Source organism: Astyanax mexicanus, chromosome 4 (assembly GCF_023375975.1).
Source record: "Astyanax mexicanus isolate ESR-SI-001 chromosome 4, AstMex3_surface, whole genome shotgun sequence".
Taxonomy (NCBI): Eukaryota; Metazoa; Chordata; class Actinopteri; order Characiformes; family Acestrorhamphidae; genus Astyanax; species Astyanax mexicanus.
Window position 1 is genome coordinate 52,770,500 of NC_064411.1, and position 14,959 is coordinate 52,785,458.

General features: G+C 39.5%; 1 protein-coding gene across 1 annotated transcript in view; it reads right to left on the minus strand.

The window, feature by feature from the left end:
- Positions 1-14,959, minus strand: part of mpp7b (MAGUK p55 scaffold protein 7b) — an 88,043-nt gene that overhangs the window by 62,376 nt on the left and 10,708 nt on the right. The window contains exons 3-5 of the mRNA XM_022678681.2: positions 11,979-12,056; positions 8,299-8,379; positions 6,985-7,128 (exon numbers count right to left, since the gene is read on the minus strand). Coding sequence (XP_022534402.2) covers positions 6,985-7,128; positions 8,299-8,379; positions 11,979-12,056 — 303 coding nt within the window. The remainder of the gene's footprint in view (positions 1-6,984; positions 7,129-8,298; positions 8,380-11,978; positions 12,057-14,959) is intronic.

The window sequence follows — 14,959 nt, forward strand, 5'->3', positions numbered from 1 at the left end:
ACTCAGTTATAAGAGGCTGAACAACTGCCTTAAGGAACTCTCTTGGAGAACCCTTTAAGAATTCTGTCTTTTAACAGTGTCAAACCTCTGTCTAAAAGAATTAATGTATATCAACCCCTTTTTAAGAGCGTAGATCCATTGCCTTTAAGACCCAATAACTCTTGAAAAACACCATTTTAGGAGTGTAGACTTTGCTTTAAAGACTTTCTGAGTGTCAAACCAGTGCCTCAAAAAAAACTCTTGTATACCAACTGACTGAAACAACTTTTGAAAGACTGTAGATCCGCTATCTTCAAGAACTCTTGGAAAAACTAAGTTTTAAGAGGCTGAACCACTGCTTTAAGGAACTCTCTTGAAGAACTCTTGAATAATTCTGTCTTTTAACAGTATCAAACCTTTCCTAAAACAATTTTGTATATCAACCCCCATTTAAGAGTGTAGATCCATTGCTTTCCAGAAGCCAATAACTCTTCAAGAACACCATTTTAATACTGTGTTTTTTTGCATTGAAGATCTGTTTAAGAACCTGGTTCAAACCACTGTCTTTTGAAGAACCTTCTTGAAGAACCTTGTTTTTTAAAGTGTCAAAACACTGTCTCAAATAACTCTTGCAAATCCATTGATTGAAGTAACTTTTAAAAGTTTTTGGAACCATTATCTTCAAAAACCCTTAAAGAAACTCAGTTACTGACTCACTTACTTAAAGAACACTCTTGAAGAACTCTTGATAAAGTCTGTCTTTTAACAGCATCAAACATCTGCCTGAAAGAATGATTGAATATCAATCCCTTTTTAAGAGTGTAGATCTATTGCTTTCAAGCCCCAATAACTCTTAAAGAACACCATTAGTGTAGATTTTTGCATTAAATAATTTTTAAAGAACAGAACTCTTGAAGAATTCTGTCGTTTAACAGCATCAAACCTCTGCTTAAAAGAATTAATGTATGTCAAACCCTTTTTAAGAGTGGAGATCCATTGCTTTCAAGAACCCAAGAACTCTTGAAAAACTCTTCAGGTATGTAATTTGGCCTAAAATCAGGTTTTTGCTGGAGCTTTTTCTTGGAAACCCGTAGCGTGACTCTGGACAGGTCTTTGGGGAGTTGTTACTGAATGACCCATCAGGTGAGTTCAGTACATAACTTTTTATAGTTAAATGAGTTGGAAAGAAATTGAGGAAAATCTTCATCATCATTTGAACACTGAGAATGACACATTACAGTTACATACTTGTCTCATGTTCTAAGTTCTGGGTTTTTTTTTTCTATCAAACTGGTCCAATCCAGCGAAACACTAGCCATACTTTCATCTGCTTCATTTGACTGTACTAACTAAGACATGTGGCACATTTTCTTTTTTTATTGGACGGCTCCAAGACTTAATGCACGTAAACTCTCGTGCAATTCTCAGATGGATAAATCCGAGCCAATCGGCCTACCCTCTAAATGAGGTGGTCTTTAAAAGTTCTTTAAGGTAGTGGTTCTGCAATATTTTTGTCAGGGTACTTCAAGAATTCTTAAATCCAAAACCAATGGTTCTACACTTATATCAACTGGGATCTTCACGTTTTGTAAGGCAGTGGTTCTGCACTCTTGACAACACGGTACTTCAAGAATTCTTAAAGCCAAAGCCAATTGTTCTAAACTCTTAACAATTGGGTTTTTCATGTTTTGTAAGGCAGTGGTTCTAGACACTTGAATACAGGGTTCTATAAGAGTTTCTAAAGGCAATGGACATACATCCTAATTGATGGATTCTTTGAGAGTTCTTCATGGTAGTGGTTCTACTCTCTTGAAGATGATGGACAATGGACCCAAACTCTAAATAAGGTGTTTTGCATGAGTTCTTCAAGGCATTGGTTCTAGACCCTTGACAAACAGGGTTCTATAAGAGTTCCTAAAGTCAATGGACCTTCACTCTAAATGATGGATTCTTTCAGTGGTTCTACCCTCTTAAAAATGGTGATTTTCAAGAGTTCCTTAAGGTATTGGTTCTATACTCTTTTAGACAGTACTGTACTAACTAAGACATGTGGCACATTTTTTTTTTTTATTGGACGGCTCCAAGACTTAATGCACGTTAACTCTCGTGCAATTCTCAGACGGATAAATCCGAGTTTCGGGGATGATTTATCAGATCGTCCTCCGTTCCACCATTTCAGAATGGTGTCAGGAACAAGGAGGAAAGAAAAACATCCAGTGGAGCGTGTAGATGGCACACGGGGACTTTCGGCGGAGTGATGATAAACGTTCCACTCTGGAATTCATAAAGAAGCTTCATTCATAAATGACAATCTCTCTCTGGTGTTATTCACCAGATGTTCGGTGGAAGAACTCGTGGAAGAACTTACAAAATGAAACGAAATCAAATAAAAATATATAACATTTTAGAGATCCTGCCTCTAAAACGTCGGGACGGGATCCACGAAATGCGTCAGATCATCAGTAATAAAAACATAAACCTTGCGGTAAGGTGTTCATGTTTAACCTGTGCTTTTGGGACATCCAAACGTCTGTTTAATGTTCCCGATTTGTACTTTTGAAGCGCTCTATCTAAGAAACATGAATCCCCAATGTAGCCAAAGTGCAGATGGAGCTTCAGGGAGATGGAAAAAGTGATGGTTGAGGTTCTGCAGAAGGCGGAATGAGTCCAGGCTCAGTTCTGATTCTGATTCACTTCTCCAATATTGTACTTAAACAGAATTGTACAATAAACAGAACTTGGAATTGCTGTCTTAAATGGGTTTTTAAGTCAGTTAAACAAAACAAATATTGACTATCTTTTAGTTTCTATAAGTATCTTGATAAAAAAATAGCAGAATTTCCAAACCTCTAATTAAGGGCAAGTCAGCCTTCAGTGTGTAGTCCTTCCCCCCAGGCTGCCTTCTCTTGGGTATACATGTACTGTATCTCTTAGGCAAAGTTTGAATGCCTGGCCTTAGTGTTGAAGGCCGTAAGAGCAAGTTACCAGGTGCTGGGTGTAACTATATACCGGCTGTGCTCAGCTGGACACTCTTTGCCAGAAGTTTATACAGCTGGCATTTGGACGGTTCCTTAAGGTGATGGGTTTTGTTGATGATTTCCTTAAGGCAGTGGTTCCAGTCTTGAGGACAGGGTTCTTCAAGAATATTTAAAACCAATGGTTTTACACTCATATCAACTGGGTTCTTTGTGTTTTGTAAGGCACACTTTAAATAAGGAGTTCTTTATAAGCTTTTTAGAGCAATGGTTCAACAATCATGAAGACAAGGTACTTCAAGAATTCTTAAATCCAAAACTAATGGTTCTACACTCATATCAATTGGGTTCTTCACATTTTGTAAGGCAGTGGTTCTGTACTCTTCACAAAAGGGTACTACAAGAATTCTTAAAGCCAAAGCCAATTGTTCTAACCTCTTAACAATTAAGTTCTTCATATTTTGTAAGGCAATGGTTCTAGACTGTTAAAGACAGTGTTCTTCAGGAATTCTTAAAGCCAATGGATCCACACTTTTACATATTTTGTAAGGCACTGGTTCTAGATTCTTGCAGACACTGTTCTTCAGAAATTCTTAAATCCAATGAATCCACAGTTTTACAAGTTCACCAAGATGGTGTTCCTTAAGGGGGCGATGAACCCAAACTCTAAATAAGGTGTTTTTTAAGGTTTCTTAAAGGTATTCTTTAACGTATTGGTTCTACGCTTTAAGATTCTAAAAGAGTTCCTAAAGGCAATGGACCTACATCCTAATTGATGGATTCTTTAAGAGTTCTTTATGGTATTGGTTCTATACTCTTGAAGACAGGGTTATATAAGAGTTCCTAAAGGCACCCATACTCTAAAAAGGTATTCTTCAAGAGTTCCTTAAGGCAGTGATTCCACAGTCTTGATTATAGGGAACTTCAAAAAAATTTAAAGCCAAAGGAAATGGTTCTAACCTCTTAACTATTGTTTTTTTATGTTTTGTAAGGCAGTGGTTCTAGTAGGTTCTATAAGCAAAGGACCTATATCCTAATTGATGGATTCTTTAAGTGTTCTTTATGGTAGTGATTCTACTCTCTTGAAGATGGTGTTCTTCAGGGGTTCCTTAAGGCGATGGACCCAAACTCTATATAAGGACTTCTTCAAGACTTCTGTAAGGCATTGGTTCTAGACACTTGAAAACAGGGTTCTATAGGAGCTCCTAAAGGCAAAACACCTAAACTCCAAATAAGCTGTTCTTCAATATAATTCTTTTAAGCAGTGGTTCTGCAATCTTGAATACAGGATTGATAAAGAATTCCTAAATCCAATGGTTCTACACTCCAACACAACTGGGATCTTCACGATTTGTAAAGCAGTGGTTCTGCACTCTTGACAACACGGCACTTCAAGTATTCTTAAAGCCAAAGCCAATTGTTCTAACCTGTTAACAACTGGGTTCTTCATGTTTTGTAAGGCAGTGGTTCTAAACTCTTGAATACAGGGATCTATAAGAGTTTCTAAAGGCAATGGACATACATTCTTATTGATGGATTCTTTAAGAGTTCTTCATGGCAGTGGTTCTACTCTCTTGAAGATGATGTTCTTCAGGGGTTCCTTAAGGCAATGGACCCAAACTCTAAATAAGGTGTTTTGCAAGAGTTCTTTAAGGCATTGGTTCTAGACCCTTGAAAAACAGGGTTCTATAAGAGTTCCTAAAGGCAATGGACCTTCACTCTATATGATGGATTCTTTTAGTGGTTCTACCCTCTTAAAAATGGTGATTTTACTTAGGATATTGGTTCTATTCTCTTTTAGACAGTGTTCAATAAGAGTTCCTAAAGAAATTGACCTTCCTTAAGATAATGGATCTACAGTCTTACAACAGGGAGTTCCTTAAGGCAATAGATCCTAATACACCAATTTACCATAACGTTAAAACAGATGACTAGTTTAGAAAACATGGAATATTATCATGTTCCAATGGTAACAAAGCTCAGGGATCTTTGATGTGATCAATGGCGGTCCAACCTCACATCTTATGAGTGTTTTTTTTATGTTATAGCTGTTTAATGTTATGTTCTCTATTTGTACTTGAAGCGCTCTATCTAGGAAACATGTATGGAGCTTCAGGGAGATGGAAAAAGTGATGTTTGAGGGTCTGTGGAGAACAGCAGGGGTCCAGGCTCAGTTCTGATCCTGATTCTCCACTGGATTATTACAGCCTGAGTCTGTCTGTGTGGCTTTATAATGTTCTGATCATTATAATAAAGAGGAATTCCTCATAAAGCGTCCCAAATAGCTGGTACCCCTCATTTCAACCACACATAGCATAGCAGTTTCAGTCAAAGTAACTCCCACAGGGCCGTATTAGACACGGTCAACTGAAGCTTTCAACTCAAGCTCAGATCTTCAGAGGAATGCTGCTACTGGGTCAATTCTATTTGGACACCTGCTGCTCTAACATTTGAGGTTTTTCCTTTTCAAATCAAGAGTATTAATAGAGAATTTGTCCTTTATTTGCTGCAGAAACTGACTTTACTCTTCTGGGAAGGCTTCACAATACAAATTTAACACTAAGGGCCCTATTGTACATCTTTTTTCGATGCTCATTGCTATCTTACACCCTGTCAACAATCTATTTTCACACATTGTGCCCACATTGTTAAAATAGCATCAGAGTTTAGGAAGGGCGTGGTGGTCTGGAACAGTGTTTCTATCTTGGCAGCGGGAAATACAGGTGCGCCACTGACCGATTAAACCCCAGACAACAGTCAACAGTCAGCCGCCCAATCTTATCCCAGCCATGGAGGAGCGCTATGTGCAAACCTGACTTTTTCCTCAACATGAAACAGAATAAAGAATAAAATAAAATTGCTGTTCCCCTAAATGAGCTGCTAGTGTATATTCACAGTGTAAACGCGCAGAGACATGCAAAAGCGTCGCACTGTTAAGATACAAATGTGCACAAAGTCAAAGCGCACCTGCTTACTCTTAAATAGAATGACGACTGGCACACACTGATTGGTTTATTTCAAGTTATGCACAAAATTAAGCATACCCATGATTAATTAAAAGAAATAATACATGTCTTTTGTGCATTTCGAGCCACGCAAGGAGTACTTTTTTTTTGTGTCCTCACGATACCAAAGACACACCGACACACCAATGTGCTATAGATCAATAAAATAGCCAGTTACTCTTCACATGCTCCCATTTTGCGCTCACCATCAGTGTGTAGTCATTCCCCCCAGACTGCCTTCTCTATATGAAGAGTTAATTTGCAAAAACAGATACAGTAAAGGGATATTTAAAGGATAGAACTCATCTGCTTTTGCAAATGAACTCTCCATATATACACACATAGTATACAGTAGGGGTGGGCGATATTATATCGTATACAATATATCGTGACACAGAAATATTGTGATATTAAAAATCCATATCGTGATAATAGGGCTGTTCTGTCTTGAAAGTAGTCTATTATTTACTGTGAAGCTTTTAGTGTATTTATTGTATAATTGTTTTAGTTTGCAGTTTATATTCATGCATATATTATTTATTTTGCCACATTATGATTATACTGTTATACTATTATACTATAGTCTTGTTTTATTATATATTATTAAATATTCCTCATATTTTAGTTTTCCTATATCGCCAAGTATATCGTTATCGCAAAAATACCCTGAAATATCGTGATATTATTTTAGAGCCATATCGCCCACCCCTAGTATACAGGTCTATTTTTAATGGTTAATAACTGTTTTTTTAATAGTTAATAACTGCCTGGTCTGAGTGTTGAAGGCTATAAGAGCAAGTCACCATGTTTTTATGTTTCTGAGTGTGACAATTAATACCGGCTGCAGCAAAGTTTGAGTCCTCTGAGGTAAAATTTCATCATAATCACTTTATACACTGCTATCCCATGACTTTTGGCACTAGACATTATGATATTAGGCTTATGTGTAGCTGCTGCAGAGCATCCCATTCTATTGGGACGGTAATCACACCCAATTTACAGTCTAATGTGTGACCTAAACTGACCAGCGGTTCTTTGCTCTTGACCAATCGGACAATCCTGATGGAGTCTTCCTCATCTTCATCATCATCAGAGGGTAAAGTTGGCAGTGGTGGAAGTTTGGGGTCATAGTCTTTCTGGGCAACGGCATCATGCACTGATAGAAGATCCTAAAAGACCAGTGGAACAAGCGTAAGTAAACGATTATTTTAATTTTCATTATTATTAGTAGTAGTAATAGTTGCTTATGCTTTAATATCTAGTAGAAAGCCTTCCTTACACAATAAAGGCAGTTACTCCAACAAAAGTAAGATAGACTCTCTATAAAACTACTGATATTGATCTATATATTCAATATACAGCTCTGGAAAAAAATGTAAAGATGAGTTTTTCTGATTCTGCTATTTATAGGTATAGGAACGGTGGCACCAGCTGACGACCCTGCAGCTGATCGCAAGTGCACTGGAGGAGGTGCGGCAGGCAGAGATGCCAGGCAGAATTTACACCTTTCTGTACACTGTAATTGGTTTATGTTTGAGTAAAATGGACATTGTTGTTTTATTCTATAAACTACAGACAACATTTCTCCCAAATTCCAAATTTAAAAATATTCTCATTTTATTTATGCATTTATTTTCAGAAAACTAGAAATGGCCGAAAAACAAACAAACAAAAAAAAAGATGCAGAGTTCATATTCATGAAGAGTTTTAAGAGTTCAGAAATCAATATAACCCTGGTGGTTTTTAATCACAGTTTTTATGCATCTTGGCATCATGTTCTCCTCCACCAGTCTTACACACTGCTTTTGGATAACTTTATGCTGCTTTACTCCTGGTGCAAAAATTCAAGCAGTTCATCTTGGTGGTTTGATGGCTTGTGATCATCCATCTTCCTCTTGATTATATTCCCGAGGTTTTCAATTTGGTAAAATCAAAGAAACTCATCGTTTTTAAGTGGTCTATTTTTTTCCAGAGCTGTATATTTAATATAACGTAAATTTCTTGTACTCTTGTAAAGTTGTGAAGAGGTAGAGTTACAGGTATACAGTGAAAAGCTCCATTTTATGTAATGTTCTAATCCATATTATAGCAAGAACTACTCAAATAAGCAAAGAAAAAATACTTTTAACCCTTAAGACCATAAAAAACATTGTAATGGTGGAACTGGCACTCATCAGGACCACCTGAGGAAATTAAGAGCAAGTGCTCCCTCTTTTGCACTGGATAAATTCTTGGAATTACTAGTTAATCTCTTATAGGAGAAATCCTACAATTTATTGCATTAATATTCAACCCTTAAGCCAAAGAATCCAACACAATATAAACCACACTCTTCTTACCTGAACATGGGGTTTAGACAGCAATCTCAGCAACTCCACCACCTCTGGTTTAGCCTGTAAAGCTCGCAGCTCTTCAGCTAGCTGTGAAACAGAGCGCGAGAGTATCAGATTAGAGAGAGCGAGAGTATCAGATTAGAGAGCGCGAGAGTTCACCGCTCACTTATGAGCTTTCTTTACTGCACAGTATAATCAGACTGAACTGCCCATAAAGAAATCACTGCAGCCTACCTGCTTATATATCCTTTATTGTATATACAATGAATTAGGCAGATTAGTCCAAAACTAGTACCCTTTTCTTTCATTGCCAAGCCTTTGTAATGTGTGCAGCATGTGTTGTCTTGTTGAAAAATACACGAACGAATGGAAAAGATGCAGTCTAAAATGTCAATTTCTGCATTAGTGCTGCATCACATTAGTGTACTAACACACCCCCATACCATGACAGAACCTGTGTATCAAATGTGTAAAAAAATTATTGAAATGTTTAAAACAGTTCTGCCACTATGATCGGGAGATCGCTGATTCGAATCCTGTTTATGCAGCTTGACATCAGCTGTCGGAGCTGCACAATTCGCCCTGAGTTCTCTGGGTGGGTAGGTGGTGCTCTTTCCCCTCATCACTCCTAGGGTGATGTTGATCAGCACGAGGCGTCTGTGAGCTGATGTATCAGAATCAAGTAGCTGCACTTTTTTCCTCAGAGTGCCCTGTGATGCTTCTTGCCAGTTGAAAAAGAGGCAGAGTATGACTTCACATGTATTGGAGGAGGCGTGTGCTAGTCTTCACCCTCCTTGGGTTGGTTGGTTGCTAGTGATAGGCGGGGTATAACTTAAAAACATGCCGGTGGGATTATTGCTAAATTCGGGAGAAAAGTGGGATAAAAGGGAATTAAGCAATGATGGACAGAGTATCTTTTGTGGTTCTATCAGCTATTGTTGGATGACAACCAGAAACACTCCAGAAATTTACCAAAACACACCTCACCACACTTCCAAACCACCACAGCCATCAGTGTAGATTTATTAATGAACCTTAATGCTATTTTAACAGCCTGAGCGCAAGGCTGACAGGGTGTTGACGCAGTGTAAGATGGCAATAAGCATCGCAACTTGCCTTGCTGTGCAGGGTGTATGATAGAGCCCTTAATCTTGTAACTTTACTACAAAAAAATGAGAAACATTACATGTGAGGACTACATTTAAAACAATTTGACTTAAAGTGCTTAAACTGCTTGTGCAGTCTCTTGTCATCTCAAGACTTGACTACTGCAACTCTCTATTGGCTGGTCTTCCACTGCGAGCCACCAAACCACTACAGTTAATTCAGAACGCGGCAGCACGACTCGTCTTCAATCTTCCGAAGTTCAGTCATGTGACTCCTTTGCTGCGTTCCTTCCTCCACTGGCTTCCTGTTGCCGCCCGCATCCGATTCAAAACCCTAACTCTGACCTACAAGGCAAAAAACGGACCAGCTCCTTTATACTTGATGGCGCTGATGGTCAAAGCCAGATCTGTACCAAGAGCTCTTAGAGCTTCCAGTACGGCTCGGCTCGAACCTCCATCCCTCAAAACACACGGAAAACAGACATCCAGACTCTTCTCTGTGCTGAAGGACCAAGGTGGTGGAATGAACTTCCACTGGTTGTCAGAACAGCAGAGTCACTCGCCGTCGTCAAACGGCGACTGAAGACACATCTTTTCAAAGTAATACAAAAAATACAAAAAAAGGTTCCTAGGGTTCTATACATGATCAAGCTCTGTGTATCTCCTGATCCTAGTCTACAAACTAGCTTTGGATATTTAAAGTAACATCGAAGCACTGTTTTAAGTCACTCTGGATAAGGGCTACTGCTAAATACCTTAACTGTAAATGTAAAAAATAAACCTTTTTACAGCATACAAATCTAAAAAAGTGTTTTTTCTTCATTAATGGCACGGCTGAAAGAACCCATTGTACCACCTTTATTTTTGGGACTGCAGGAGAAAAAGCAGGTTCTGCACCTTAGGCGACCTCAGTGCGGTTCTGAGCGTCACTGGACCTGACATTAAGCGCACATTAAACGTCCGCAGCTGTAACGTTACACGCGACGGCGGCGGCGGCGGCAGCGTCAGGAAAACGCTTTTAGCGGCTCGGAGCTCCAAAACGTCCTCCCTGCTTTCGCTCGGCAGGGAAGATGGAAAGAGATATCGCTTGAAAACCACCGCCCGCTTTAATGAAATACGGTGAGCGATCACGCTCGAGAGATAATCTTCTGTTTTGGTCATCACCGCAGAGCTGAACCCGGACCAGCTGGAGCCCGGCGCAGGGGGATAATGGTTTTTGCACGTTTCTCAGAGGAGACAGATGATTAGTGCGTTTGATGGTGGGGTTTGGTATCTGTGGTAATATCGGAGGCCGGGCTGATACCCCCGGCGGGAAGGAGAGCGAGACACGGACTGATAGGACTACAGTATGTAAAGTTCATCAGAGCAGGGTTCTTGAGCTTGAACATTTATTACTGAAGAGATTAGAAGCTCTGTAATGTATGGAACATCCTGCCCTGCTCCAGTGTCGCTCAGCAGAAGCAGACGGGCCTATGACCTGAATACAGCGCCTGTGTTTGAGTGAGTGAGTGAGTGAGGGGTTGAGTGGTTCTGGTCCAGAGCCAGTTCTGAGATACACTTGCCAACAGCAATCAGCAGAACCGAGACCACTGTGTGTAATCTGTGTGTGTTTAATGCGCTCCTGAGGGAGAGAGAGAACGAGAATGATGAAAAAATAAAAAAAAAGAGAAAACTCAACATTTCTAGGCATTTCTTCAAGCCTTTACTCAAAATATTACCTATATAACATTATTAGAAAGATTAGGAAGATGGATGATCACAAGCCGTCAAACCACCAAACTGAACTGCTCGAATTTGTGCACCAGGAGTAAAGCAGCATAAAGTTACCCAAAAGCAGTGTGTAAGACTGGTGGAGGAGAACATGATGCCAAAATGCATGAAAACTGTGATGATTAAAAACCAGGGATATAACTCTTAAAACTTTATGAATATGAACTTTGCATTATTTTTCTTTGGATTATTTAAGGTCTTAAATCTTTTTTTGTTATTTCAGCCATTTCTTGTAATGCATTTTATGCAATTAAATGCTCTAAATGACAATATTTTTATTTGGAATTAAGAAATGAAGAAATATTGTCTGTAGTTAAAATAAGGAAAAAATACTGAACTTTTGACTGTTACTGTATATGATATATAAGATATGATATACAGTATAAGATATATATGATATCTAGCTTTAATTTAATAAATTAACTGGAAATCTTCAAAGGAATAAGTTATAGATACTTGCTAAGAAATACTAACGTAAGAGAAATAACTCAGTCCTAAGCAAGAACCGTATTAAATTTAGTTGAGGCGATTATTTTTACAAAGTTTACAGTGCAATTTAATATGTTTAGTTCAGATGACTTAAAAATCAGCTGAAACCTCAGAGAGTAATTCCAGTTCTGTTATTTTTAAAGTGTACAGTACACTCCTGCTACTGCAACTTCTCAATATACCTCACACTGACAGCTCAGCCAATCACAGGCCGGTCTCAGCGGGGAAACTCCACCCAGCTCCTGCTGCTCTGTCTCTCCTCCAGCACAGCTCCTACTGACTACTGACCAACACCACGACCGCCCCCAGGAGACCACTCACCTCCCGCGCCAGACCCCCAGCATCGTCCTGCACCGGAGACGGACGCCGGGCCTCGAACCTCTGCAGCCTTTCATGGAGCTGAAACAGGAAGAGGACCGGAGTTAGAGCCCAACAGTGTCTGATATTAACATTACTGAAAACACAGAACAGGTCAGAAAATCAAGAGATAGACAGATCATTAGATAGACAGAAAGACAGACTATAAGGACAGAAGTGCCAACTGGATGAAGCTAAATGGTGGTGTCCACAAATATTTGGACATTTGGTTGGGTGGTTGGGTGGGTGGTTTTACATTTAGGATGGATGGATGAACGGACAGACGCACAGATGGATGGTTGTGTGGGTGGGAGGACATTTAGAATGGATGAATGGATGGATATACGGATGTATGGTTGTGTGGGTGGGTGGACATGTAGAATGAATGGGTGGGTGGGTGGACATTTAGTATAGATAGATAGATTCCCATATTATACACGGCAACCAGGGTGATGGCAAAAGTGTCTTGGGCTGATTCCAATAATACATTCAGTAACCGGGGTGTTTCGAGTTGAAACGTGCTGCTTAGGCTGATTGTCAGATTATACTTGGCAACCGGGGCGATGCCACATGTGATGAGTGATTTTTGCTATTATCTTATTTTAGCTACATGTCCTGGGTAGTAAGAGGGACAATTTGAAACTTGGGTCCTTAAAGTAACTTCTGCCAGATCAGACTGTAAATGTGTCTGTATTGCGTCTGTTTGGATGTTTATCTGTCTGTCTTTCTGGCCGTCTGTCTGCTCGTCTGTCAGAGCCCAGTCACTCAGCTCCTCTCGACAGCGTGAATCACAGGGAGAAAAATAACCTGCTGCAGTATTACCCAAGAAAGATGTAATCATATTTACAGCCCGCACATTGCTAAAGGCTGTGGTATAAAAAGGACATGTTTTATAACAGCTGGTTTAAATAAAACAATGTCAGCTTTCTGTGTTTTTTTTCCTCGCAGACGATACCGGACGCCAAGCGCAGCCACATGTAGGCCGCGGGTCTGGGCAGTTTCTGGCCCTGGAGATTAGATCTGCGGACGGAGACGACATAACTCGCACATAAAACCTCCGTCCACATGCTGATCGTGTCCCTCGCTCGACGCTCGGCCCTCCCGCCAAATCTCGCACCTCGTATAAAGAAGAGCCAAGAAATTTAGCGTCCGATTTCGACATATTTCAAGACGTCGGGACGCAGAAACCTGCTGCAGTCCCTTTGGTCACGGCTGGCTGGAGGGACCAGCTGAAATCTGGCAGCTTGGGGTGTTTAGATGGGAAAGACTCACAGAACAAATAACATCCTGAGAATTCAAGACTTTCAGACTGGATTATGTAAATGAGCTTTGCTCTGATTGGCTGCCTTGTATTTTGTTTCATTTAAAAAGCATTGTAGTCTAAATACTACGCCAAGTCTTGGAGAGCATTTTAAACAAACATTCTATATTGAATAGGGCTGTCAATCTTAAAACATTAACGCACAGGATTAATTTGGAATCAGTAACACATTATTATTTTCTGGAGCGGTTTGTTGTGGTGAGAACGTGATCCCAGCCATTAAATATACCTCTTTTTATTTGAGCTAAACTGCTGATAAGCCGCAGTTTAATCTGATAGATCAGCTAGATAATATACTGCTTTGAACAAATGCTGTCTCTGCTGCTCCATGCTTTTTACACACTGAGCGCAGTATTGTGCAGCATTCACTGCTCGCAAACTCAAGATAGTTATCTCTGAACTAGCTAAAGATTTGAGTTATTTTAGAACACAGGCGGTTTATATATAGTTTGTTTGTTGAATGATCCACTGTTTTTTTATATATTTTAATTTATTAATCATATTTGTATTCTCACTTGGGGTATTCAAATTAATCACAACAGGATAATATTTAATACTTTACATAAGCAACGTATACTCTTCAGTTATTATGCTTTAGTATAGGTTTGAAGAAACTTCATACATCAATTTTAGCCAGTATCATTAGCTCTGGCTACAAATAGGACTATCAACATGCGGTCCCATTATGTTCTACTGCCCCTCCTCAAGCAAAGCAGTCTAGAACCTGGGCTTTAGTATTAATCTACAAAGCAAACATAAAAAAAAAAAAAAAAAAAAACCCACTGAATTTAAGGTGTGTCCAAACATTTGACTGGTACTGTACAGCTCAGTTATAGAGTGTTGGCAGTCTACTTGCAGCCTTGGCCACCTTCATGTAACGCAACAATTTGTCTTTTAAGATCCTCAGAGAGTTCTTTGCCATGAGGTGCTTTGTTGGAACTTTCAGTGACATGACATTTTGGACGGAAAATGGTGAGCAGTGCTCAATTTTGGACATTTAGGGGTGTAGTCTGTATGGGATGTACTCACTTATGTTGCGGGTGGTTTAGACATTAATGGCTGTATATTGATTTATTTTGAGGGACGAGCAAATTCACACTGTTATATTAAGATGCACAAAGGCAAAAAGTGTTGTCCCATTAAAAGATATACTTAAAATATATTTGCAGAAATGTGAGGGGTGTACTCACTTTTGTAATACACTGTACATATTATTTGTGTATATAAAAGGCTGTGCTATTGCTAATAATACCACCCACAACACTGAAGACCAAAAGCTATAACTTTTTATAGCTGTGAGGTAGGCCTGGACAATAATTCGATATCGGTATTTATCGCGATAAGAAATGTTTCAATAACGGTGATATCAGTTTTGTGGTATATCGATATGTATTATTTACAGAATCACGGACAGGCGTTTTTTACTGGCGTCAGCTCGCCGCAGAGCTCAACACATTCAGCCCCCGTAGCTGGGCTACGTCAGTGCGTGATGACGTAACCACACAGGCACGTAGCCAAACAGGCTAGGCTAGGCAAGGCTAGATTAAAATGGCTAGGCTCGGGTCCGCTTCGCTACGCAGCAAAAATGTCTCGCGCTGGAGCCAAACAGAGCCGGGACGAGCGG